The sequence below is a fragment of the Myodes glareolus genome, chromosome 1 (genome assembly GCF_982192425.1).
Source record: "Myodes glareolus chromosome 1, mMyoGla1.1, whole genome shotgun sequence".
Classification (NCBI taxonomy): domain Eukaryota; kingdom Metazoa; phylum Chordata; class Mammalia; order Rodentia; family Cricetidae; genus Myodes; species Myodes glareolus.
This window is the reverse complement of record NC_142026.1, coordinates 23,463,357-23,488,475: the sequence shown is the minus strand read 5'-3', so window position 1 is coordinate 23,488,475 and position 25,119 is coordinate 23,463,357. Positions and strand designations below refer to the sequence as shown.

The following is a 25,119-nucleotide window of genomic DNA, read 5'->3' as shown; positions in this document are numbered from 1 at the left end:
TTTGGTGGTGAGATGAAAGTGTCACTGGTAATTTCTTGTTGAACCAAGAGGTAAAACATCACAATGAGCATTGTAATACCTGGAGGAGCTGAGCTAAAGATTCCTCTTAAGAAATGATGATGGGCAAGTGAAGAAAGCCTATGCCTTGAAGAGTGCGTGTTGTTCTTACAAACGACCCCTCTCATATCCATCAGCAACTCCTGTTCCACGGGATCCAATGTTCTCTTCTAACACAAGGGCATCAGGAAAACAAATATTTCACATACATATATGCAAACAAAATTTCCATATGGATAAAATGAATAAATCTTTTTTAAAAAAGAAAAGTGGAAATTGTTACTGAGTAACTTTAAAGATATAATTAATTAAATTCACATTAATTTTGGTTATTAGATAAGTGGTTTATGAAGAAGGCATTAGAGACCATTAAAGGATACTACATACTCTATATGATCAATGAACCCCAGAGTCATGTTTCAGATGTTCAGGAGTAGTTTATTTATTGACATCCTGCCAACAGTAAGCACGGACTCATTATTTCGTTTAGGTTATTTTTAGAAGGATCTATAAGGATAAAATATGACTTAATACCATCCCAATAAATATCTTATCTGAGAGCATAAACTTAAGGTTACTGGATTCTATTCTTTAATACTCTACTGTTAGATCTGACTAGTTTTAGGTCAATTTGGAATAAAATGAAATGTCAAAGTAACCTTGGTAATGCATCATCTTTTTTTTCTTTTCTTTTTATTTATTTATTTATTAAAATTTCTACCTCCTCCCCGCCTCCCTTTTTTCTCCCCCTCCCCATCTCTCCCTCCCTCTCTAGTCCTAAGACCAGTTAGGGTTCCCTGTCCCGTGGGAAGTTCAAGAAAAATAATATAGACCCTCCATCCAGATCTATAAAGGTGAGCATCCAAATAAACCAGGATCCCAAAAAGTCAGATCATGCAGTAGAATTAAAACCCAGTGCCATTGTCCTTGGCTTCTCAGTCAACCTGTATTGCCAGCCACATTCAGAGTGTCCAGTTTGATCACATGCTCCATCACTCTCAGTCCAGCTGGCCTTGGTGAGCTCCCATTAGATCTGTCCCACTGTATCAGTGGGTGGACACACCCCTCGTGGTCCTGACTTCCTTGCTCATGTTCTCCCTCCTTCTGCTCCTCAAAAACTAAGTCATAAGTAAGGCAGCATAAGGGGTCACATGACTATAGAGTTAAGGCCTTTAATACTTACCAGTATCAGTGTCCAACAATTCATACAGCCTCACAAACAAATCTAAATTTAAAAGGTGTGCTTTTCCTTAAGTCTTTTGAAAAATAACATTTATTCTGTAAATTATTAAATGACACTGTGAAAGTCTAATATATGTATAGAATGTTTTAAACTTATAGACAATCCAATTGCCCTTTTTAATCTTGCTTCTTGGTGAATAAAAAACAACAGCCATCTAATTTAAACTATTGCTTTTATTGTAATTACACGGGAGCACAAATAAGTAAGCACAGAATATCATAAAATATTGTCAATGCACTAAAGAGAAATCAATTTGTTTTCAAACAACATCTGGTTACTTCAGTCGTATCAAAGTACATATATAATTACATATTACTAAAAAAATCAAGTACAAAATTAAGAGACATTAAAACATCAGTGTTTATATTATTATGTATATAGAAATGCCTAGGAATACATGAATAGAGAAATCTGTTATCTAATGCTTATTTGCACAAATATCCAGGCACATACCTGACATTGCTAATGAGTTATGAAAAATGCAATATGACATTCAGATTTTTAGATATGGTAAACTTTTTAATGTTGGAATGGATGTTAAATGATTTTCTTTAAAAACTCTGTCTTTTAAAAATGTAGTGTAATTATCCACTAAAAAACAAATTAGTTTATATCATTTTTCATAGCGATTTGTTTCAAATGTTGGAAAAGTCAAGAAAGTAAACATACAATTGCTAAATACGTAAACACGCTTTTAGTGCAAGATAACAAAAGTGTGACTGTACTGTGCTTTGATTCTTCTTATAATCACAGTGCACTTTACACAAATTGCTACACTATAAATGTTAAGAAGTCCAAACAAAGGAAGTGCATACTAAACATTGTCATATATATTATATACAGTATGCATTCTGTCTCTGAGTGTGTACATGTTTAAATATAAATGCATGTAGGGTGGGCAAACCCAGTTATATTTGGGCGCAAAACTTTGAAGGATTATTCATATTTTTATTGGAGATAGATTCAGCAATATTTTGTAAAATGTTCTTTTTTTTTAAATTTGAAGCTTCATAATCATAAAAGGAAATGTAACCAGACATTTTTCCAGATTATTGTTCCAGTAGAATTGACCCAAATATGAGAGGGCTTTAAGCCATCCAAACCCCAAGCCACAATGTCTACATGTAACATGATAAAACAGTGTTATCTTTTACTGATTTACACAGATAGCAGTACATATTGTAATGTACAGGTAGAAGCTAACACATACACATATGCTATACTTAGACATAAATTTAGTCTATTTTCATCTTTTATTTTGACTGTACACTTGACCAGAAAACAACAAGAATGCTGCATAAAACCACTTAAAAACTGCCAAACGTGTGAAATCATGTATACTCCAGTTGGCCTTTTATTTTGAAAATATTAATGATTGCATAATTGAGGTCCCTAATTTCAAAAACCACATTTATTTCAATATTCAATTCCAATTGCTTCTGAAACTGTCTAATAATATGATTCAGTGAACTTTTGAAGAAATGATGCATTACTAACAAATTGTTCAAATTATGCAATTAGCTAGTTATTATTCTGAACTAGGAAGGTGTTGTAAGTTTCCCTATGTACTGGATGTGTCATTTCTCATTTATTTCCTTTTAAATTTGGGATATAATTCATGAGGGGATGATAGTCTATTCTTTATACATTCCTTTTCAAGTGAGACTTACAACCCCCTCCCAAATTACATACTCCATAAATTGTAGGAATATTTGGCTTAATTTCAACTGGAAACATGATTAATTTATAAGATCTCCATTGGGAACCTGACTGAGTTTAGCAAGTAAGTGATATAAAATGTATCTATAGGAGCATTCTTCTGATGACTTTATTGAAACAGTAACTAGCTGGGGCTCTTCAGGTGTGTTGACTTTCTGTTGAACTTGTTCAAAGGAAGCCAACCTAATTCTGGGTGTAGACAAGACTACACATATGTCACATAGGTGTGCTTTCTAGAACCATTTGAACAAAATTCTGTTGCTTGTCAATGGTTCGAAACTGTCACTATTTTGAAACGCGATCTTATGTCCAAACAATTATTTTGTATTCAAAAGGTGTATGCATTTTAAAATAACACACTTTACCTCTTGGTGTTTGCTTTTCTTTCTTAATTATTATGTAGCTGAAAATTCCATCACATTTTACCCCAAACTTGCTTCAATAGCATGCAGAGGGAGATATTGGCAGTGTCTCTATAAAGTGACTTCTCATGTAGTGCTGGCTTCTGTGATGGGGAAAATACAATATTTTACTCTTTCCTCCATCATTTCTAAGGAAATTCATGTCTTCTCTACTAAGAAGTATTTCGCACATAAAGCCGTCTTGCTGACAGCCAATAAAATTCTGTTTCTACAACATTTGCCGTGAAAAGACGATTTGTCATGAGTATGAGCTGCCTTCGCCTGATAACACACCTTCGTATGATTTGTTCTTTGGCATTGCTAGAAAAATGAGCTTTATCATGACATCATGTGCTGGCTGCAGATTATCTTCTGACCAGGTGAAGGGTCTGATTTATTGCCACCAGAGAGTCAGCATGGTTTTCTCTAGCTACTAATGATTCTTTTCTCATAACGAAGAGATACTCTACACAATGATGAAGTTGACTATAGAATAGCTAATTGCCACACTGGACAATTATTTATTGTTTAGGCACAGATGACAGATCTGTAGTCAAATCCAAGTGAAGCCATCTTTCCAGATATTCCAACTCTCTCTCTCGTGTAGAAAGAGGTTTTGAGAAATAAATGGAAATGGTTACCTAAGTTCAAATGTTCCAAACAGCTAACTCCTCCAAAAATAACAGATTTGAAAAAGGAGTATGTGACATGTGGCCCTGGCATGAACTTAACAGAACACCCATGAATGGCTGAGTCCAACTCAAATCATTTTAGTACCTCTGTTTCCTTCCAGACAAGTGACCAACATTAAAAATTACCTTCTGCCTAATTCAGAGTGATATGTATAAGATCAGCCAGTGAAAACACACTTGGAAATATATCTCCTACACTTAAATGCCAAGGGAGGGCTCATCTTCACTGTAACAGCCAAAGTGATAAGATCACAGAGATTCTGACAAATGGTGCCTTGTGTTTGATTGATTGGCTTGAATGTATGAGGTCATAATAACTTAAATCAAGATAACAATTTGGGCCAAAAACACACTTGATTTCAATTATGATTTTATCTTAAAACATTTTCATCACTCGTATGTCTGTGCTGTATTGATTGCTGGGTTTGAATTATAAGTCTACATAGCTGGTAAAAGACAGCAACAGCATTCATTTAAGCTATATAAGATCTCTCTGTGGTACCCGATATTTGTGACTTTGCCTTTGTCACCTCTTACTTATACAAGCATAACTTACAATATCAGTAAGCATTTTATATATACAATTTTCCCACTGATTGTTCACACACACACACACACACACACAGTCACACAATACACGCTCCCACTTACCATTTTCCTTATTCTTTCAGAATTATAATTGGACATCAAAATATACATTAATTATAAAACATTAAAAAATTATGTTATAACATTTCAAACTCTCTTCAAGGAACTTTTACTGATAAAGAATTACTAGAACTTTTTTTATCAATATAGATTACAAAAATTCCTTAACTTCTGTTATATTTGGTTTTATTGAGCAGCATGGAACTATTGCTGTCAATACCCTTACAAGAAAAACTGCCATGATAATAACTTCAAACACACTTTTTCCTCTCAGAAATATAATACTAAATTGATTGTTAATGAAGAACCACATACTGTCAATTTTAGGAAGCATAAATAGTAATTTAAATATACAAAATATATGTGATAGTTTCCTTTTTATTTATCCGTGGCAATATTTATTTTCAACTAACAAGTTACTTTTAAAGATATATACTATTTTTCTTAAATTAAACTTCTTAACTTAAAGTTTACTACCACATAAAGTTGAGTCCATCCTATTCTTTCTCCCCTGCATTTCCTTTACTTCCATAAATAAAATAAAATAAAATAAAAAGTGGTCATAACTCTTTGGTCATGGTGTCATAATCAGTAAGAACGGGTGTGATAGTTATGAACAGAAGATTATGACCCCAAAATGCAATAAGTACTTTAAAATGATTGGCAAGAAATACTTTTCAATGAATGGATTTAAATTTTGAGGAAGGTTGGCGTGGAGTATACTAAAACTTGGAAATTGCTATAGCTGAATGTTCATTTTTTCAACTTCTTGAGGGAGAATCATGCCCATGAAATGTTACCTAAAACTATCATGTCTGTCGTGCCTCTGCTCCCATTTCCTTGAAAACAGCTGAGCTCTGAAGGTATTGTTTTTTCGTTCCTTCAATTGTCACAGTGAACCCTGGTCTCCTCCAATCAGATCAATGCTGCAAGGATAAACCCCCCTAAAAATCATTTCTGAAAGAAAGTTTGCTGCAGGAATGTCCCAATATATCCTACAGCCTTCCACTGTAGTCTGACTAACCAAGTGCAAATACCAGGATGTGAAACAAATCCTTAGGAAGTCACTGTAGCAAAGATTGTCCACCTCAGGGTAACATGAATGTGCAGACTCATATCATACTTTCGTTCATTTCCCATCAATCCCCGACAAACATAGAAAGCAGCAGACAATCTTTACAAGCGTAATATTCAACTTCTGTATTGCTAGCACCAGATCACATATGATGTGCTTAAATAGGACGTATACCTGTGAGCTCTTCCACAGAAGCCAAATGTGGGCAGAAGGACAAAGACATTCTAAATGCAAAAAATTAATAAGAAAAAGGCATCCAGGGGTTACATATAAAAGAGATAACAAACCAGTTAATACCAAATTATAGCTAGTAAACTTTTCTGCTCTTTCTCCACCTTAAATATGTATAAGGAATATTATTTCAGGTGTCACCCATAAACTAGCAAAATATTTACAGTTTAATATTTTCTGGATTCAAAATAATCCACCATAAGAGAGTGTGCCTTAGTTGCAAGGACGAACACATTTTTATCTTGGACTTGCCACAGTACCCGCAGATTCCTGTGGTATTCCACATCAACAGAGAATATATGTAACAATTAATTTCACAAGACCAAGTCAACCTCCCTTGGATTAAGCAACGTGGAGCTCATGCCAGTACACACTCATATGGCAGTATCCCAGAATACCGTTTGCTGTTTGGAATAGGGTGGAGGGCTGTACTTCTTTGTTCCCGCGTTCTTCTTCCAGCTGGGCAGGATTGGCATGCTATCCTGCTTGCAAAGGCCCTTTTCCGTTTTCTGTCTAGCCTTTATTTCTTTGCACAAGCAACGCTTTTTCTCAATCATCTCAAGCATTGTATGGTCTCCATGAAACCACTGCATGCATGCCACCTAGCAAAAAAGAAAAAGTGAATACAGAAGAAAAAGATGGAATGAAAGTGTATCTTTTGCACTGGGCTATAACTGCTAAGAAACCTGTCAGCTATTTCTACACCTACTTTTTGCAAAAGTTTAAGGTCAAACAAAGCAAAAAAATGAAAGCATAGTTGTTATAATAAACATCCCACTTAAATTGGCAAATGTCATGACAAGATTTAGTAACAATTTGGACATAAATACTTCCCAAAATATTTCTGAAGTACCCAGTAGGGTCAGTTGCACGGCAGGGCAAGAAAAGGTGTTTATTTTCAAGCCTGATGACCTGTATTAATTCCCTGGATCACACACAGTAAGGGAGAACCAGTTCCCATCAGTGGTCCCCTGACCTCCACAATCTTTGGTTTGCGCTCCCCTCTCTCTCCTCCATCTTCCCCCACGATCTCACACACACACATAATAAATAAGTAAATAAATGTTTTAAAAAGACCACAATGTGGAAACAAAGTAACTTTATTTTGTAAACAATTTTCCAAATATTTACCAAGTTTTAGATTGGTTCCCAATATATCTACATTAAAATATAAAAACTATTTTTCAGTGATATATTTTTAAAGTTGCTAAGGACCATTTTCATTCTTGAAATATGTTTTAAATACTTGGGTTTGTTTCTAAACAGAATAGAGTAGCATATGTTTGTTGAATAATTCCACCTGCTGAAGTGACTCTGGATGTACATGCTAAGTGTTGGTGGATACCCAAATATCCTTCTGTTGAGTTATTTTTACTGTAGTCCTTAGTATGTCAACAAACATGTAAGATCACTGCCCTCTACAAACATGCTGATAACTACTCTAGTTGTTTTTCTTAAAAAAAAAAACTTACAGAAGATAGTTCATCAAATCAGTTAACAAAGGAAGATCAGTATGTAGGTTGAACATACAATGATACATATATTGCTTGACAGAGGCACACATCTTCCCTAATACACGTAGTATTGTGTCTATTGATATTCTTTTGAACCAATTTTGTCACAAAAAGTTAGCAATGAGATAAGCCCATCACTACTCTAAACAAGGAAGACTACATTTGATTGTTTAAGCAAATATCCCCTCTGATGGAAAGGTTAAAATAAACCAAATGAAGTCACCAAATGTAGCAGTATGGCTTTTGGATAATATTTCAAACAAATCCTTATCTAATTTTGATTTTACAGCTGAGTCATCATTGTAGTGGTTTAATGACCTAATTCACTTCTTGCTTGCAAGAGTGATGCTTAAAATAAACACTATACATTACCATGTTCCAGTACGTGAAGTCTCATGGGACAATATTTCCTGTCCAATAAAAAAGAGCTAGGTAGTTGGAGATGATACAACTCTATAAGACTGGAAAATTGCCAATTGAAGGATTGATTTGTAAAATACATTTACAAATATATGTAGCCTAATATATAGGATATTCGTATGTTGAATTTGGTATTAATCACCTGATGAAATGAATGGCAGTATTATAGAGTGTGTGGGAAGATAAATCTCTTTCATATTTATAATTTAAATAGGACATGCTTAGGTTCATGTTTAAATTCTCACATTAAAACCCAGTGCTAATGCTAAGAACATTTAAATATTAAGACCTTTCCCCCAAATGGTTTTAAATATTATTTTTTACACTGAGATAATGATGTTAGGAAATCGTGTAGTATTAGAGACACAAGTTGTAAGCTTATTACTTTCATGAACCATGTAAAAATACTATCTGTAAGATATTAATCAACTTTTGTTTTGTTTTCTTGATCATAAAATATCTTTATCCTGTTAAAAGACAGCATCAAAATACCTTTTTGTTTCGACCTATGGATGAAACAGTTTTGGAGACAGAGTGTTAAAATTAATTTAAGATAAGCCCAACAAAACATTCTTCTAGTTTAGTTATTTATTTAAGTGACTTTGTTTATTATATACAATCCAAATATATTTGTTATATATACAGAGAAAAAAGTATATATATATAATATGATGATAACTACATACTAAGAAATAATTATAAAGCAGTTGTCTTATAATTATGTTCAATTAAAATTGTTCAATTATTATGAATATGCAGCTGTAGGGCAACAATTTTTTTATTAACATGACTCGATAGAGATATTCTTTGTGTATTGAAATCAGTGAATTCTCTCATCATGGAGGTGAATGGAAATGTTCACCTCTGTGTGTGAGCCACACAGTAAGAGCATCATGGTGCAATGGAGAGAGATGCTGGAGGTCATGTCTCATGGAAAAATCTGGTTCTCCCTACTGGACCTTAGTTCCCTACTCAAATTCTTCTATTGAAATCCTAACCTTTGCCTTGATGGACTTAAATATGAGAACTTGGCAAGAAGTAGGAGAAGTTAGTTCCTGAGTGGGACTTACCAAAGAGACTCAAGATAGCTTTCTCCTTGAGACACAGTGAGAAATGAGCAGACACAAGCTAGCAGAGGGAACTTCTAGTAAGTTCCATGGATGCACCCTGGTGTTGATCCTTCCAACCCTTAAAGCTGTGAGAAATACTTTACTTTGTATATAAATGGCTGTGATTTTAGAATTTTGTTATATTTTCCTATAGAAACCAAAACATATGAGGCATCTGGCAAATTAAATTGTCAGTGGATGTTCAATAGTTGTGAATGCCATTGTTAGCATGCACCACTACAGTGATAAACCTTGGCACCCCTGCCTTCTGTTTCTGTCCTCCAAGCCCTCATAGCAGATGAGAAAAGCAGCAGTTAAAGTTCATGTGAAAGACGGTTTAGAAAATACCACAGCAGTCCTCCTGACACCCTGTCAAGGCCATACAAAAGAAAGGAAGTCCCCCTAGAAACACCTGCTGTCTACACAAGGATGAAGACATCCCCTGACTAACTATAATTACTGTGCATTTTTTAGAAGGAAATAGGAAGCAGAAAAGAAGGATATTGGATAAATGCTAAGGAAAATGGAACAAAGGGCAGCCTTTACCTGATCATAATGTCTCAGTGCTGATGCATTAGTTGAATTTAATAAATTACAATACTGCAAGTTGCAAACCATGTGGGAGACAATGAATATGTATTATTTTGGAGCCCTAAACTTGTTTTGTAGGTTGTCTTCACATCTAAAATGTACAAGCTTTTGTTTAAGGGGCTATCTTTGCCAATGCTAGTTTTAACTGCACTCCCTCCCCTCCAAGATCACATGAAATATGGGAAAATAAGAAAATTTAAACCACTTGCTTAGGACTTTTCTAGTTGTGACACTGAGAAGCAATGTATCTCTGAACTTTCTGTGTGTATTATAAATTAGTATGTAATCCCCAAAACCATGCATGTATATAGCATATAACATTTATGTACTTGGCATATACAGAGCTTAACAACAGTTAGTCAGTTCTATGTTCATTATTTTTGTCGGGGTTGTAGGGAACATAGAATTATTTCCTTTCACTAAGGAATCATTACACCTTTCCACTACACTAGTTTTTTGTTGTTTTGTATTTGTTTTGTTTTTGGAAAGTAAAAGAAAGTACTTTCTGAAGCTAAATAAATTTTTGTGAAATAGCAAACAGTAACCCTGTACAATAATAATTCTATTATTGTATATTTGAAAATTTTCAAAATGAGTAACATAGAAAATTGAAACAGAATTACACTGCAATAAGTACTTGGAGCAATTCAACATTAAATAAATTAGAAATAAAATTGATATAAATTATCTTTACTTAAATGGCCTCACTAACTAGCATGGAATAGTATCAAATACTTGGAAGACAGATGCAACGTTAAGGAAATGCCATCATGGCTTTGAAATAGAGTTCTACAGTTAGTAGAAACTTGTCTATAACACCTAGTTTCTGAAACAGTAGACACCGGCCTGTTTTCATACAGCTACTGAGATTTTTAATAAATATCTTTGGGTTTTTAAATGAAACACAAATGGAAAATATTTGACAGTTCATGGACATCGTAAAATAAAAATGACAGCATATATGTCAATATTTTAGCACAAAACATGATTATCTGTTAGGCTGCCATCTATAGAGTGGGCTCACTGACAGTGGGTTTGTGGTTCATCACGCATACACTTTTTAAAATATGGCCATGTGTGGAAATAAAAGATCATCCTAAAAAGGGAAAATATGACAAATTGATACAATAATAAATAATCACTATAGTATGAAGAAATGTAAAAGGCCAAGTAAATGTCATGCTAGACCTGTAGAAATAGAGAGAGAGAAATGATTAACAAATGAATTAAACATAAGAAAACCAGTGAAATGCCCACTTGCCTTAATGCTATGGTTGGTTACTGGGATCTGATCAAAGGACGGTTTGTTCTCTGGTCACACCTTTCCCTAAAGATTCTTTTGACTTAGTAAATGGTTAGTTGACCCTTAAAATAAGCATGTATTAGAGTTGTGTTAAAATATTGGTTATGAAAATCTTGATTCAGACTAGCTTACAGTGGTTTTTATATGAATCGGACCCATCCAATAAACCAGAAATGATGAGAAACAGACTTGAAATCATATTGGAGAACTTATTAGGGTGTGTTTGCTGTTCATTTTGGTGTCATATCCTTATAAGGAGAAGCAGAGTGTTGCCATTATAAAGTAGCTGGATTTAGACTCTGTATCCATGAATAATACTAGGTGAGTCCATTCTTTTATATTTGCAACCAACTACCTCTAATGTGTCACTCTTGTGACTACCTAAAAACAAACACTCACATTGATAACCTTTCCCTCAATCTTAGTCAATTATTTTTCATGTCTACTTTCCAAACATAATTTGGAAGGATGTGCTCAACCTTATAAAGAACAGACAATAACAGAAACCTTCAATAAAACTTGAAATTGACAATAACACAGAGCCCAGAGGGTTACAATCTTCTGAACTTGTCTGTCTATTCACAGGTAAGACTGCTTTATTTTATCGTTAATGAAACACAAGTCCTTCCAACATCAGAATAAAAAATGAGAATTTATCTATATATCTTCTATAAAGTAACATGCTTTGGATTAATACAGAGGTAACCCAACTTCCTAGGGTTTTATGCTAAATATTTGAAAGCTATAGTTAACTTAAAATACCTGACTCCATAGTTGCTTTATGAATATGATACAATTTTCAAAAATATTAACCTGGGATGGGAGAGACGGCTCATTGGTTAAGAGCACTTGCAGCTGTTATAGAGAACCCAGGTTCAGTTCTCAGCACACGCATGGTGGCTCATCACTGTCTAGAACTCTAGTTCCAGGACATCGACTGTTTTCTTCTGACATCCACAAGCACCAGCTGGACATGTGGTACCTACACATATGTGCGATAAAAAATTCATATACATAACATAAATAAATTCTTTTAAAAGTATAAATCCTATGACACTAAGATGACTATAAACTAATGGATTTCTTTTTAATTTCTTGAAAGCCACAGTGAAGCGATCTGCTTTGATATCATAAGCATGAAGTCCTAAGACAAGGAGACGAGTGTCTCAATGCTAAAACCTTCAGGCTGACCAGAGGCTTAGATATGACTTCATCAGTATTATACACGATATATGTGTTGCTTTCTTGCTTGAATTATTATAAGAACTAACGATGAAATAGAAAGAGTTCTAGCTTTCAGAGTTTGCTTTTTGTTGGTGGTGTTTTTCCTTTTTAAAATATTTTTTTCTAAGATAGAGTCTTACAGTGTATCCCAGGCTATCCTGTTAATTTCCAAGTAGCCTAGAATGACTTTGAACTCCAATCTTCCTTTCTTGGCCTCCTAGTGCTGGAATTACAGGCATGTATCACCAAGTCTGTTTCTTTTTACTTTATTTTATTGTTCTGAGATGCTAGGTATTGAACCTGGGTTTCACACATAGCAATCAACCCATTTTTTACAGTTTGCCTACACAATTTGGTTTTTGTATGCCTCCTAACAGTTGGAGTGGGAGTGTTTCTGACTCGTTTGCCAGCTCGTGGGACACTTTTTCTACTACTGGATTGCTTCCTTCAGCCTTGATATGAGGGTTTATGCCTAGTCTTATGTAATCTTATTATGCCATGTTCAGTTGATACCTCTGGGAGGGCTGTTCATTTCTGAAGGGGAGCAGTGGATCTAGGGAAGAGGGGAGGTGAGGGGAAACTTGGAGGATGGGACACATCCAGGCTTTTAAATGTGTGTCTGTGTGTGTCTCCGTGTGTTATGTGTGTATCTCTGGGTGTGTGTGTCCCTGTGTGTATGTCCTTGTGTGTGTCTGTGTATGTGAATGCAATTCTAATCTATTGACTGTGTGTTTTCTAATTATTCCCTCATAGATCTTTCTCTTTTAACAATAAGTTGACTCAGAAAGTATGTTTAATGAAAGAATCATTAGGCAAGTCTATACCTGAGGCATGTACTGAAATTTTATTGTTTATTCCTTACACCTAAACTTAGTTTTGATATATATCTATACTCACAAAATGAGAACCACGCCTTCATCTCAGAGTTATTTTACAATACAAAAGCATGGCTGCACACTAATTCCTACTCTTCTATGTTTTGACATGAACATCCACCTTGACATACAAAGTCAGATCAGGTACTAGGAACAGACAAGAAGAAATATTGTATGTTAAATCAAGTGTTTTGCTTCAATTTATATATCTGGACTTTCATCGATTATGCAAATCTCCAAGGTAAAAACAATTAAAAAGTAGATATTATGACTCTCAAACTAGCATTGGAGTTTTAAGCTAACAACTGCTGCATATTCTCTCTGCTAGTAAAATGAAGACATTGTCTAACCTTCAGTTTTGTGGTAATACTCTTTAATCAAAAATAATATCACAAGTCACACAGAGTTGTGAAGGTTGCTTTTAACTTTCTCCCAAGCTCTCCTGGCCCAACACGAATTTGTCTTTAATAATGACTTTTCTATTTACATCAACCCCATGTTTGCTTTTTTGTTTTCATAGCAAATGGTATAAAGTATATAAGATAAAGAAAATGACATGGCTTTTTGAAATCAGAATTTACTATATATGGGACTAGTTGTTTAAGTGTTCTGTGACAATGTTTCTTTGTAAAGCAAAAAGAAGGCCTCATGTCTGTTGAAACAATTGAATTTCTGATATTTACTAAAAAGTAGACACAAATATATACATTATTCTATTTTCTTTAGATCTAGATCTTTGAGTACATGAAACTTCTTGTTAATTCTTGTATCCTAAACTTCTAGAGAAAAAGAAGTAACATACAATAAATTCTCTCAAAATTTGTGAATGGATGAACAAATATATAGATAGTTTATAATGTTTCTGATTGTTTGCACGAAGGCCACTTTTGAAGATTTTTGTTTTATGAAATATTTCAATTCACTTTGAATCACTTAAATCCAATAATATCCTTAATTGTACCAAATTTTTAAATATTTTTCTTGGAAGACAGTCTTAAAGACAAATAAATGTAAATAAAATATGCTATAAGGTAACTCTAATTAGCCTAGAGACAGTCTTTGAAGATGCAGTCTTGCTGCTCTCACTCCATACTCTGTATACAATGTACAAATAAATCATCATCTGAAGGTGGGTAACTGGATTAACTTTTGTCTAAGAAAATTGTTACTAGTGCAATCCATCTGTACTTGGATTTACATGCCTGTATGTGCATTCATGCCTATGTACAAATATCACAAATGATTGTATTATTAAAGCTCTCTGCAGGTCATTCACTTGCTAAGTTCATGATAAACAAAATGAAAGTAGGAAGGGGGACTCTGGGGAAAAAAAAGAAACACATCAACACCAGCTGAGGAAGAATAGTAATGGAGGATAATAATAATCAAAAGACGTTATGTTGTGATGAACTTCAATCCTGTGTCTAATTAATATATACTAAAAATTAAATATAATAAAATAAAGGCGCATAAGTAGTAGTTAATAGTGAATAAATATTTACTGATTATGCCACTCAAGGAAAAGTCATAAAGTAAGTAAACTCTCCAGTGCTGAAATTCTTGATTGACGTAATGAGCTTACAATATTCTTCAGGGACATAAGTTGGTAAAACTTAGGTCCCTTTGATCATGTGACATTGAAGTGAAGGATTATTGCAATAATAATAAAAATTCTAGCAACATCGATAATATAATGTAACATTGTTTCAAGGGGCGCCTGCTTGTTCTTCCTGGCTAACTTAGCCCCCAAAAAACCACATAGAAATTGTATTAATTAAATCACTGGTTGGCTCATTATCTCTCGCCTCTTACTGACTAACTCTCACATTTTGATTTAACCGATATCTATTCATCTGTATATCACCACATGGCAGTTGCTTACCGGGAGAGATTTAGCATTTATGTTTTAGGCGGCTCCATGGCATCTCCCCACTCTGCCTTTCTTCCTCCCAGCACTCAGTTTTGTCTTCCCCGCCTAACTAAGTTCTGCCCTATCAACTAGGCCAAGGCAGTTTCTTTATTCATTAACCAATGAAAGCAACACACAAACAGAAGAACCTCTTACACCATAACATTACCAGAAATCATTAATTTCCTTTAACCTGTTTGGAGTAGTTGATGGGCACAGAGTCTGTATCTATTCCCTAAAGTATAAAAATTAGGCATGTGCTATTTTCAAATGATAATGTTAAATCTGTAGTGCTTAAAATACAGAAGCCTCATATCCTTTACAGAGGATAGTATTTGGATTGGAATTCACGGAACAAAGTATAGTAGACACTGATGCCTCTTCCATTAGTATCACACTACGCTGTCTTGGAGCTAGTCATCATTAAAGTAACCCACTTCAGCAGCATACACAGAGAGAACGGCACATAAAGTATTGATGGTATTTATGCCTTATACAGCCAATGACATAGAGAGGTGTACTAAGTTAAAGGAAGCAGCCAAGCATAAGGCTGAAAAATAACAAGATTTTATAATTAAAAGTACCCTGGGGGAAGGTGAAATATTGTTCTGTTCCTTATTATTGTCATATTTCCATCCATCCTTTCACGATCAAGGTCATAAACAAAATTGCAGAACCAAGGCCCCCTGATGGGGACAAATAGTACCGTGTCAGTACCTTGCCTTCTTCATTCAAGATTCGCAATGCCCCTGTGATAACTATTATCTAGATGAGGATATCCAGTTTAGAATCTGATAAAGATTGTCTGTCATCCAGTGAAGCGCATTCCACACTGGCAGTGAAGAGGTGGTAGACCCTAGCAGGGAAACATCCTTTCCTCAGATTATTCTCTCTTCCAGCAGCTCACCACCCTTGCCGCTGTCTGTCAGAATTTCCTGTAAAAACTACTGTGTTTGTTGATGGACTTTAGTATCCAAAGGTTATTGAACTCTGCTCTGCAGTGTACCACCTCCAAGAGCTGATGTGTTGGCATTGAAAACACTGCCTTCACTGGGCAGCATACTTATGAAAACCCTGCTGCAAACATTTTTTCCCTTATTTTCTTGGCCATATCACAGTTCATTCCTCAGTTTGAAAGTAGCAAAAGTAAAAGACAATTCCCCCATGCATGTTTATGCTTCTCCAAGAAAAATCACAATTGTTGGGGGATGACAGTGTCTTGACTGAATTTCACAAACGTGTTAGCTGTTTGGAAATGGATTAAGAGACAAAGACCAAGACAATAGCTTCATAAGGAAAAAGGCCAGAGACTCATTTTGTTTCACTATGTAGAAAATATTAATGGTGTTCAGCCACCATTTTACAAATATGTTACCAATGCACATTGAGGCTGAAGAGAGCCTTGCGAAGAAGTGATGAGAAAAGTTGACCATGGGTACTAAGTTATGATTAGATAAGAGATGACTCTTAAACACCGCACAGTAGGGTGATTAAAGATGGGTCTGTGCACAGTATGTCTGAAATGGCTGCAAGAATAAAGGATGTCTGGCCATGAAGAAATGGTCGATAGTTTGGAGACAGATCTGTTTCTGTTGACTTAAGTAATAAAGCATGAATGTGTATGTTGATACAACACACAATACCCTGCTAATATGTACAATATGTATGCTTAGTTACTAGTTTAAAACTAGTGCCAATATAACTTTAAAAATAATATATTTTCTGCACCTAGATAGAGGGCTCAATGGCTAAGAATACTGGCTGCTTTTTCAGTGTACCTGAGTTTGATTCCCAGAATGCACACGGTTTCTCAGAATGGTCTATAACTCCTGCCCCAGGGTACTGCAAGTCTTCTGTTGGCTTCTGCAAGCACCAGGAGCACACAAGGTGCACGGATAGGCATAGAGTTAAAATGCCCAAACACACGAATTAAATTTATTTTTTAAAAAGAAAGAAAGCTAAATGCTTGTTATGGCTCTGGGGTTATATTGCATATAGACTTTTATCTCTTAGGGAAAAAATTGAAGTGCACACCGAGAAGTGTAAATGACAGTATAATCTTTAATGCACATTATCTGGTGAAAGGAAATGATCAAATGTACAAGGAATAAATTCACCCAACCATGAGGGAGAGCTATGCTCAGAGCTTTACACCTGAGCACAGGACATAGATACATAGGAAGTGAGCTACACTTTGTAAAGAGCAGAGCATGGTGCTGTTGTCAAAAAATGACAATATTCCAGGAGAGTCAATGTGCTATGTCATTTTCATATGTGAAATTAGGTAACAATTTGCTGCTCTAAAGTCTGCAGGAAGTTCTGAAAACCATCTAGTCTAGGCACAGATGATGTGCCAGAGGCTGTTCTTATCCACAGATGCGATTGCCTTAAATGTCTATGTTTTACAGTTTTATTTGATTACAGGGATTTAAAATTTTTGTCTTTGGAAAGTAAAATGACTACATTTAAAATAAAACATACTTTTCCAGTAAAGAAGACACAACAGGATTCTCGAAAACTGAACCTTGTAATGGCAACAGAAATAATTCCAGCTATTAATTGATTAAGCTAATTGCTTATAATAAAGAAAACCCTGAGAAATTTCCAGAATTAATTCATATGTTTTTCAGTGAATGAGACATTTATCAGAGGAAAACTTTAGAAAGACATTCCCTGAAGGGAAGCGCAGTGTTACAAGATAAAATTCAATTACAGGAAATGTATTGAAGTTTTCACTAAGTGTATTTTCTTAATCACCTACATTAGCATTAACTGAATTGCAAGTTTAATTTCATTATAAAATACTGTCTTTTGATAATGGATGTAGGCTGGACCCCAGTAGTCGGTGGGAGAAGGCAATCTTGCTAGGCAGGTCCTTTATGTAGAGGGAGGTGGTTTGCAGACATGCTGTTTACTAGTCCTGAAGGAGCAGACTGGGACTAACAAGTGGACTCTGTAAGACATGCTCATTTTTACAACTTGGAATTGAGCTGCGGAGACACAATATGCTTTTTTTCCACTGAAATGTGCTGTCCATCACAGAGAGATATATGCAGGCTTTTGAAAGAGAAGCAAGCAGTCACATTCATGGTGATCTGCTCTGGAGCCAGATTCACCACTATACTGGTTCTGTGGGGTCTGATCCACATATCTGAGCCTCAGGATGAAAGAGGCAGCAAGTCTAAGCTGTGGAATACATTAGGCTTGTGGTTTATATAAATGACATAATACTGAAAAAGTTTAAACCTACCCAGAAAAACAGTAATTATTTGATAGAGATTCAGGAGAGGAGAAGAAGGTGTTTGGAGGAGAGGGTCAAAGGAAGCCAGGAATACTTAGATTTGAGGTTCTCTGTAGACCAGAGCAGCCAAAAGTCATCTGGAGCCATGCTTGCTGTCTTCCTGAAGAGCTATATTTTCCCACTCAGTGGTGTTACAAGCTCAGGGATTGGGCCCAGTGCCAGGTATGGTTTTTCATTTCCTTGGTGACAAAAATTTTTGTATAGTAGAAAAACATGTATTTTTTGAATTTATTGATGTGAGAGCGGGGCAGCTGCCCATTGCCTCTGTAGCAGATGTAGGCAGCAGTGTCTTTACTTCGCTGAACACAGCGATAGAATAAAAACAAATGTGTAGCAACAAATTCAAAAAATCAGTTATGAACAGCTTATCGTGGTTCACAATCCACAAGCTGTGTTCAAAGAGGATACTCCATCCTTTCCTTCCTCTTCATCTCTTCCCTTCTCAGATACTCCTGTGTTCCTTACTCTGTATCTCAGAGGACATATTCAGAGCATCTAAAATGAGACACACTCACACACACACACACACACACACACACACCATCCTGTCCAAGACTGACGCTGTCTGTAAGATGGGGAGAGACAGGAAACAGGGGCTCCTACTCCGGTCCTAATTGAAAGGCTTTCAACCTGATTTACAGAATTGAAGGCTCTTATTTCCTGTTAACCTACTCTCATGAGGATGATTTGATGTGGTTTGTTCAAGTACAAATGACTGAAAGGAAGTTTTTATTAAATGGCAATGACTGCTTCTGGTGCGAAGGGTCCAGGCTACCTTAAACATATCTCTTTTAAGCTGATGTTCACAAGGAGCTTCTGTAGTTGTGACAAGCAGGGACGTTTGGGCCTGAAAATGATGGAAGTTTTTATGGCGAAAATGAAGCTGGCATCCCAGGCACTGTCAGCAACCATCTCTCAAAGGACTCCCTATGAACCATGACTCCATTCTCCTCCAGAAATAAGAGCCAAAGCTTTGCTCTCTGTCTTCCTCTAGAACCATGGCCTGATGTGAAACCAATGGTGGAATTTATCACAGTAAGCTTTAGTTGGGCATTGTTTCTGGAGTGTCCCTGTGCCTTTGTCATATCTTCATTCCCCAGATCAGAATGGAGTGTCCCTGTGCCTTTGTCATATCTTCATTCCCCAGATCAGAAGTCACCTTGGCATTTCCTGTTTCTTGTCTCAGCACATTTCAGTTGAATGCTTCAGAAAGAGGTGTCCACAGAGTCTTAATGCCTATAGCCATGATAGGAGGAACAGAACTATAACCGTGAAAGTTTTATTCATGAAGCTAGGTATCTGTCTAGCACTGCCAAGGTCCCGGTGATCAATAATATCACTATTATACAAGCAGATTACTAGAAAGATGATATGGGAACATCTGCCTTCATAATCCCTTTGCCTACAGGGAGTCGAAGATTCTCCCTTACACACAATCTAAGCCCTGGGCTTCGGAGATGGCCCAGGATGTGCTAGAGTTTTCAAATGCAAGGAACTAAGTTCAAACTCCAGCAGCCAAACAAGAGTACAGGCATGCCTGAGAGTCTTTCCGTAACTCTAGAACAGTGTGTGCAGAGACAGGAGAATTGCTGAAGACTGAGAATTGCTCACTCCCAGTCTACTTCCAGGTTTGATGAGGAGACTGTGTCTCAAGGTAAAACATGACATGGCAGGATACTCTCTATCAGACGCTGGCCTTTGCATGCTACTGATGCACAAAAGACACACACTCACGCACATATGCACACACACCCTACACGCACACACATCTGAGTTCTCTCCATCTTCTTAGAACCCACAGCAATTATGTGTCAGTCAAAGGAAAATTTCTTTCAGGTGAGACTTCTAGGTCTTATTCCTAAAGTGCCGACTTATTTTACAAACAGGAGGGATTCTTTCTAACAGCTGCTTAGCTCAATTTGTAAAACTCCAAGAAAGTGACTAATATAGCTCTGAGGACCATTCTTTTATAAGTAGTGAGTGACAAACCTCTTCCTTCTGGATTCAGACCTACACAACACTCCAAAATAAAATGCAAGTAGGGAAAAGTGAAACTCATGACAAAGGCATGGAGAGGAAGTGGGTGTTTTGTAATCTGTTGTAGCTCACAGGAGCTGAGTCAGCCTAAGTGCTCCCAGTGCTCCACACTTTAGCCAGCTCCTCCTCGGTTCTCCTGATTTCCTCATGGATATCCTAACATTTACCAGAATAATGATAGCTCCAAAAGTATTCACGTATTTATTACATTGTGGCGAGAATGTATACTTGCTCAAAGAAAAAAAGAACAAAATTTCTCATGGCTGTCCTTGGATCATGTAGGAAATGAATTAAACAGTCTGTATTTAATACTCATATTGTTTTGTAGATTATCTACCTCAGCGCCAATTTCTGCAAACAATCTAAATATATATTATTTTATAAATTGGTCAAGAAAAAACACCCAATCTCAACTTGGCATTCCCTGGAGACAGTACATGATCATGAAGTGTGTTTTCTATCTCTCTTACTATGGCAGGGGTTGTCAGGGTTTAAGAAAGTGAGGCTTGGGTCAGAAACATCCCCTGCCCAGAGCGATTGTCCATCTAACTCCAGGGCACACAAAGCTTTCCTGCTGCTCCTTCAAAAGGACGTCCTTCAGAGTGTCCCCACTTCTTTTCCACTCTGTTGTCATCCCGATACTTGTATTAACATCTACAGCAATTATTCACTAGTTATTCCTTACTGTCACATACAGCCTCATTAGAATGTCAGTTCTATAGGAGAGTTCCGTAACTACATCATCCCAAAATGTATTGCCATAAAATTCCTTTGATTAAAAGAAATCAGCTTCTTAAGAAGATTGACCATGAACATGTCTGGAACAGCACAAATTGTTGACTCAAGGTACTGTAGCCCAGTGTCTGAGAGCTGGCGTCCTGAAACTTCCACAGACTCTTGTCAGCGACAGAGTACAGAGAGGCACCAACTCAGCAGCTGCAGAAGACAATCAACTGTGAAGAAATCACAGCCTGTTGCACAGAATAACCCCCTAACTTCCCACATGCTTTCCCACTGACTTGGAATGCTTTTACAAGGCAGGGCATGCAGGACGGAGAACTTTAGACACGTTTATAAGTTTGAGTGGCACACCTTTACCTCCACCCAGAGACCTCTTTTGCAAACTTGACGGGAACAGAGTTTCAATGGCCAATTGACATTAGAACTTAAAGCATCAGAGCAAGCAAATAACTTCTCAGATGACCCACCATCCATGGGAAAACTCACACTGGAAATTTCAAGAGAAGGAATAAGTCTCACAATGTGCTAAATGTTATAACAAATGCTTTCCAGATTACTGCATTTAGTCTAAAATGTTCATGGAAGCATATTTGCTAAACTGACTCCGTTTAATTGTAATTGACTTTACCAATAATATTAGCAGTAATTCTTACTGCTCACCTACTTTGGTCTAGTTAAGAACATCTCCCTATTATAGGTGAAGAAACTGCATGTCCAGATCTGAGAAAGAATTTAAAAAGGGTTAAGTCAAAGCTGACTGATTCTAGAAGCTGCCATCACTCGACATACAAACACATAAAAATATTACTAAAACATTGTACTTCAAAATCGTGGTCTTAGAAAAACTTAATACTAATAAGTCACGTGTTTCATATCAATTATATTATGAAGGTAAAGCCTCAAAATACTTATGTGTGTGTGCATGATATGTGTGTTGGGGCGGCACACAGATGTGTCAAAGTGTACAAATGGATATAGATTAATAACAATAAAAATTAATAATAAAACTGATTTTTAAACAAACTTAAAACACTAGAAACTAATATATAAAAATATATTAGTGTGTTTAGAAATATTTAAATATTCTTTAAAATAGTTTTGATGAGTCTATTTTTTTTAATTTTCATGTATATGGGTATTTTGACTGCATGTGTGTCTGAGAACCAGGTGAATGCTGTGCCTATGGAAGCCAGAAGAAGGCCTTAGATTCGTTAGGACTGGAGTTACAGGTGGTAGTGAGCTCCTGTGTGAGTATTGGAATTTGAGCCATGATCTTCTGGAAGAGCAGCCAGTGCTCTTAAATTGCTGTATCATCTCTCCAGCCCCTATATAGAATTATCTGAAAGTCACATGATTTTTCAGATGTTTCTTGAGCAGTGTATTAAAAAAAAAAAAAACTTAAGGCAGGCAATGGTGGGTCAAGCGTTTGCCATGCTACATGATGACCTGAGGCTGAATCCCTCAAATCCCAAAGTGCACATAAAGTTTTTCACGGTAGTACACATTTGAGTCTTAACAGTCCTGTGCAGTGTGCAGGGGGGAGTGACAGAAACTGAAGAATCCCAAAAATCTCCCGGGCAACATGGCCTAGTGAAGATGGAGCAAGCAAGCAAGCAAACAGACAAGAAAACAAAACAAAAGAAATAAAACCAAAACCAACCAAACAACAACAAAAACAAAACCCAGAACTTTGCAAAAATGTTAGGAGCTAAGGGCTCACACATAGGATTGTCTTCTGACCTCCACCTTGGCACATGTATGCCCACATACAAGGACATATCTACTCATAAATAAATAAAAAGCTTGAGGCATTTCCTGTATAAAATAATTGATATGAAACATATTACTTGTCAGCTTAATTTTTCTAGGTCATGATTTTGAATTGGCTAGTGCTATTAATATTTCCATTTCTACATTTTCCCTTGACATAACGTAATTGGGTTCTTACAGCATTCCTAAACAATGAGAACATGCCTCTGAAAGTACTCTTAACCATGTCCATGCTTGCTGAGCTATATTCCCTGATCAGCACTTGCCAAATTTCTTATACAATATATTTGATATCTTTTTCTACTCTGGAATCAGCATAAAATAATGTACTCATCGTCCTTTGAGTATTAAGCAATGATAAGAAAACCAACGATAATGTCAGACCACTTTATCATAAGTTACCTTTATCCTACACTCGTTAGGACTATAATTACAGGCCTCTTAATTACTACCATTTTTCAGGCAAGGCACCTGAGTCACAAAGGTTCAATAATTTGTCGCTGAAGCTCATCAAGGGGACAATTGAGGCAGGATAAAGCCTCGAGACCGCACATCTGCATGTTTATATCTAACCTCGGAACCTGATAAGAGCATCTTCCACAAATTAGAATCTCCCAGCTGGCTTCTCCAGCTCCCCTCTCACACCTTACAATGCAAACCACAAAGAAAACAAGTTCAGGAAAGAAAGAAACTCTATGTGTACTTTTTCTACTCTTTAACAAAATACTACGTAAGTGTGTAAAGAGAGGGTGCCTCTTTCCCAGGAATCTGTAGAAAATAACAGAAAAGAACTCAACCTCCAAAGACAGGGTCAATAATTTGTTCTAAATTTTAAGGCAGCAATGGAAACACTGTCGCTGTTAGGAAACAGTGAATTATGAAGATCCACTGACTACCATGCTTGGGCTGTGGGAGGAGACATGCCTTTTCCAAGTTTCATCATGGTTGTCATGGGTTATCATTCAGCTTTCAAAATTAAGAATCACTTCATTGCTTTTATGGCAGCATATGAAGCTGGGGTTGCTGAAATATTGTTGATTTCTACAATTAGTATGTTATTAGAAATAGGACTTTCAAGTGATAGCTATTCTGGGTTTGGGCTGTGCCTCCATGTTAGAGCATTTGCCTTACATGTATAAGGAACTAAATTATACTCCTTTCTGAATTACATAGTTTTTTTTTAATTCTTTTAATTCTGATGACCTTCACGTTCTTGGTGAGTATCAACAAATTCCCACACTCTTTGGTGACCAAATATAACCTCGGCTTCTCTAGCAACATACTGCTCCCAGGAGAATCTACAAGCAGATCAGATTTAGTGCAGACCATCAACCTTATGTCCCAGTTTTCAATTGACTAACAGCCAATCTTGAGGGTCTTCCCGGTCTCAGCTAACCAAAGGGAAAAGCTTGTGGTCTTTGGAGATGGAGGCCACATTACAGATCTCAAGTTTCCCCAGCTAATCGGTGTCACCTCCTAACACACCAGATCCCTTTGCAAGGAGCCCAGTCACAATCTCAAGGGAGCAAAGACGGTCACAGATACTTCCTGGCAATTACTCCCTGAGCAACATCCCTTCCCACAGCTCAAAGATGCTTCAGATAAAGGGAAACAAACACTTGAGGCAGATGCTAAGAAAGTCCTGCTGTCTTTAAGTTAGCTTTGCCAGTCATTTCGTTGAATGACACAGGATATAGCCCTTCTTAACTTGACGTCTAGGCACAAACTTTAAACCCTCATGTTCAGTCCTCGAATTCAAAGAGCAGAAGTGAATATAGATTTAAGGCTCCAAACTGTGGGAATTAGCCGCAATCTTCTCATCAAGCCCCCTAGGAGAAAGGAAGGCTTAGTGTTATCCTTCCTTGGCTCTACCCAGCAGCTCTCTGCAGACAGCTAATTACTCAACTCCGGAGAATTAGACCCTAAGCCTTCTAGCATCGCCCAGCTCCGCTGCTATGAACGGGCTCTGGGCACACCGCATACCACGTAGAAAATTCACCAGAGCGTCATCATCCAGCCCGATTGGACTAGGGACAAAAACCTGCTTGACCTTGGACCCCACACAAAAGGGAGACAGAACCGTTGTTAATGACTGCAGAGAAGGCAAAAGATTCCTTTGGCCTTTTCATCTTTCCGCCAAAGAAGAGTCAAGGAAGAGCCAATCTAGTTTTGGTTTGTTTTTTTTTTTAAATCCCAAAGAAGCCTCAGCTTTCTGACTCTCCTGAAGGTCTAATACTCATTCGTTTAGCCCTAGAATCC

The 25,119-nt window shown here is 36.6% G+C and overlaps 1 protein-coding gene across 1 annotated transcript in view; it reads right to left on the bottom strand.

Annotated features, from left to right (window-relative positions):
- Positions 1-1,453: 1,453 nt before the first annotated feature.
- Nyap2 (neuronal tyrosine-phosphorylated phosphoinositide-3-kinase adaptor 2) overlaps positions 1,454-25,119 on the bottom strand; it is a 251,709-nt gene continuing 228,043 nt past the window's right edge. The window contains exon 8 of the mRNA XM_085697751.2: positions 1,454-6,668. Coding sequence (XP_085553877.2) covers positions 6,441-6,668 — 228 coding nt within the window. The 3' untranslated portion in view covers positions 1,454-6,440. The remainder of the gene's footprint in view (positions 6,669-25,119) is intronic.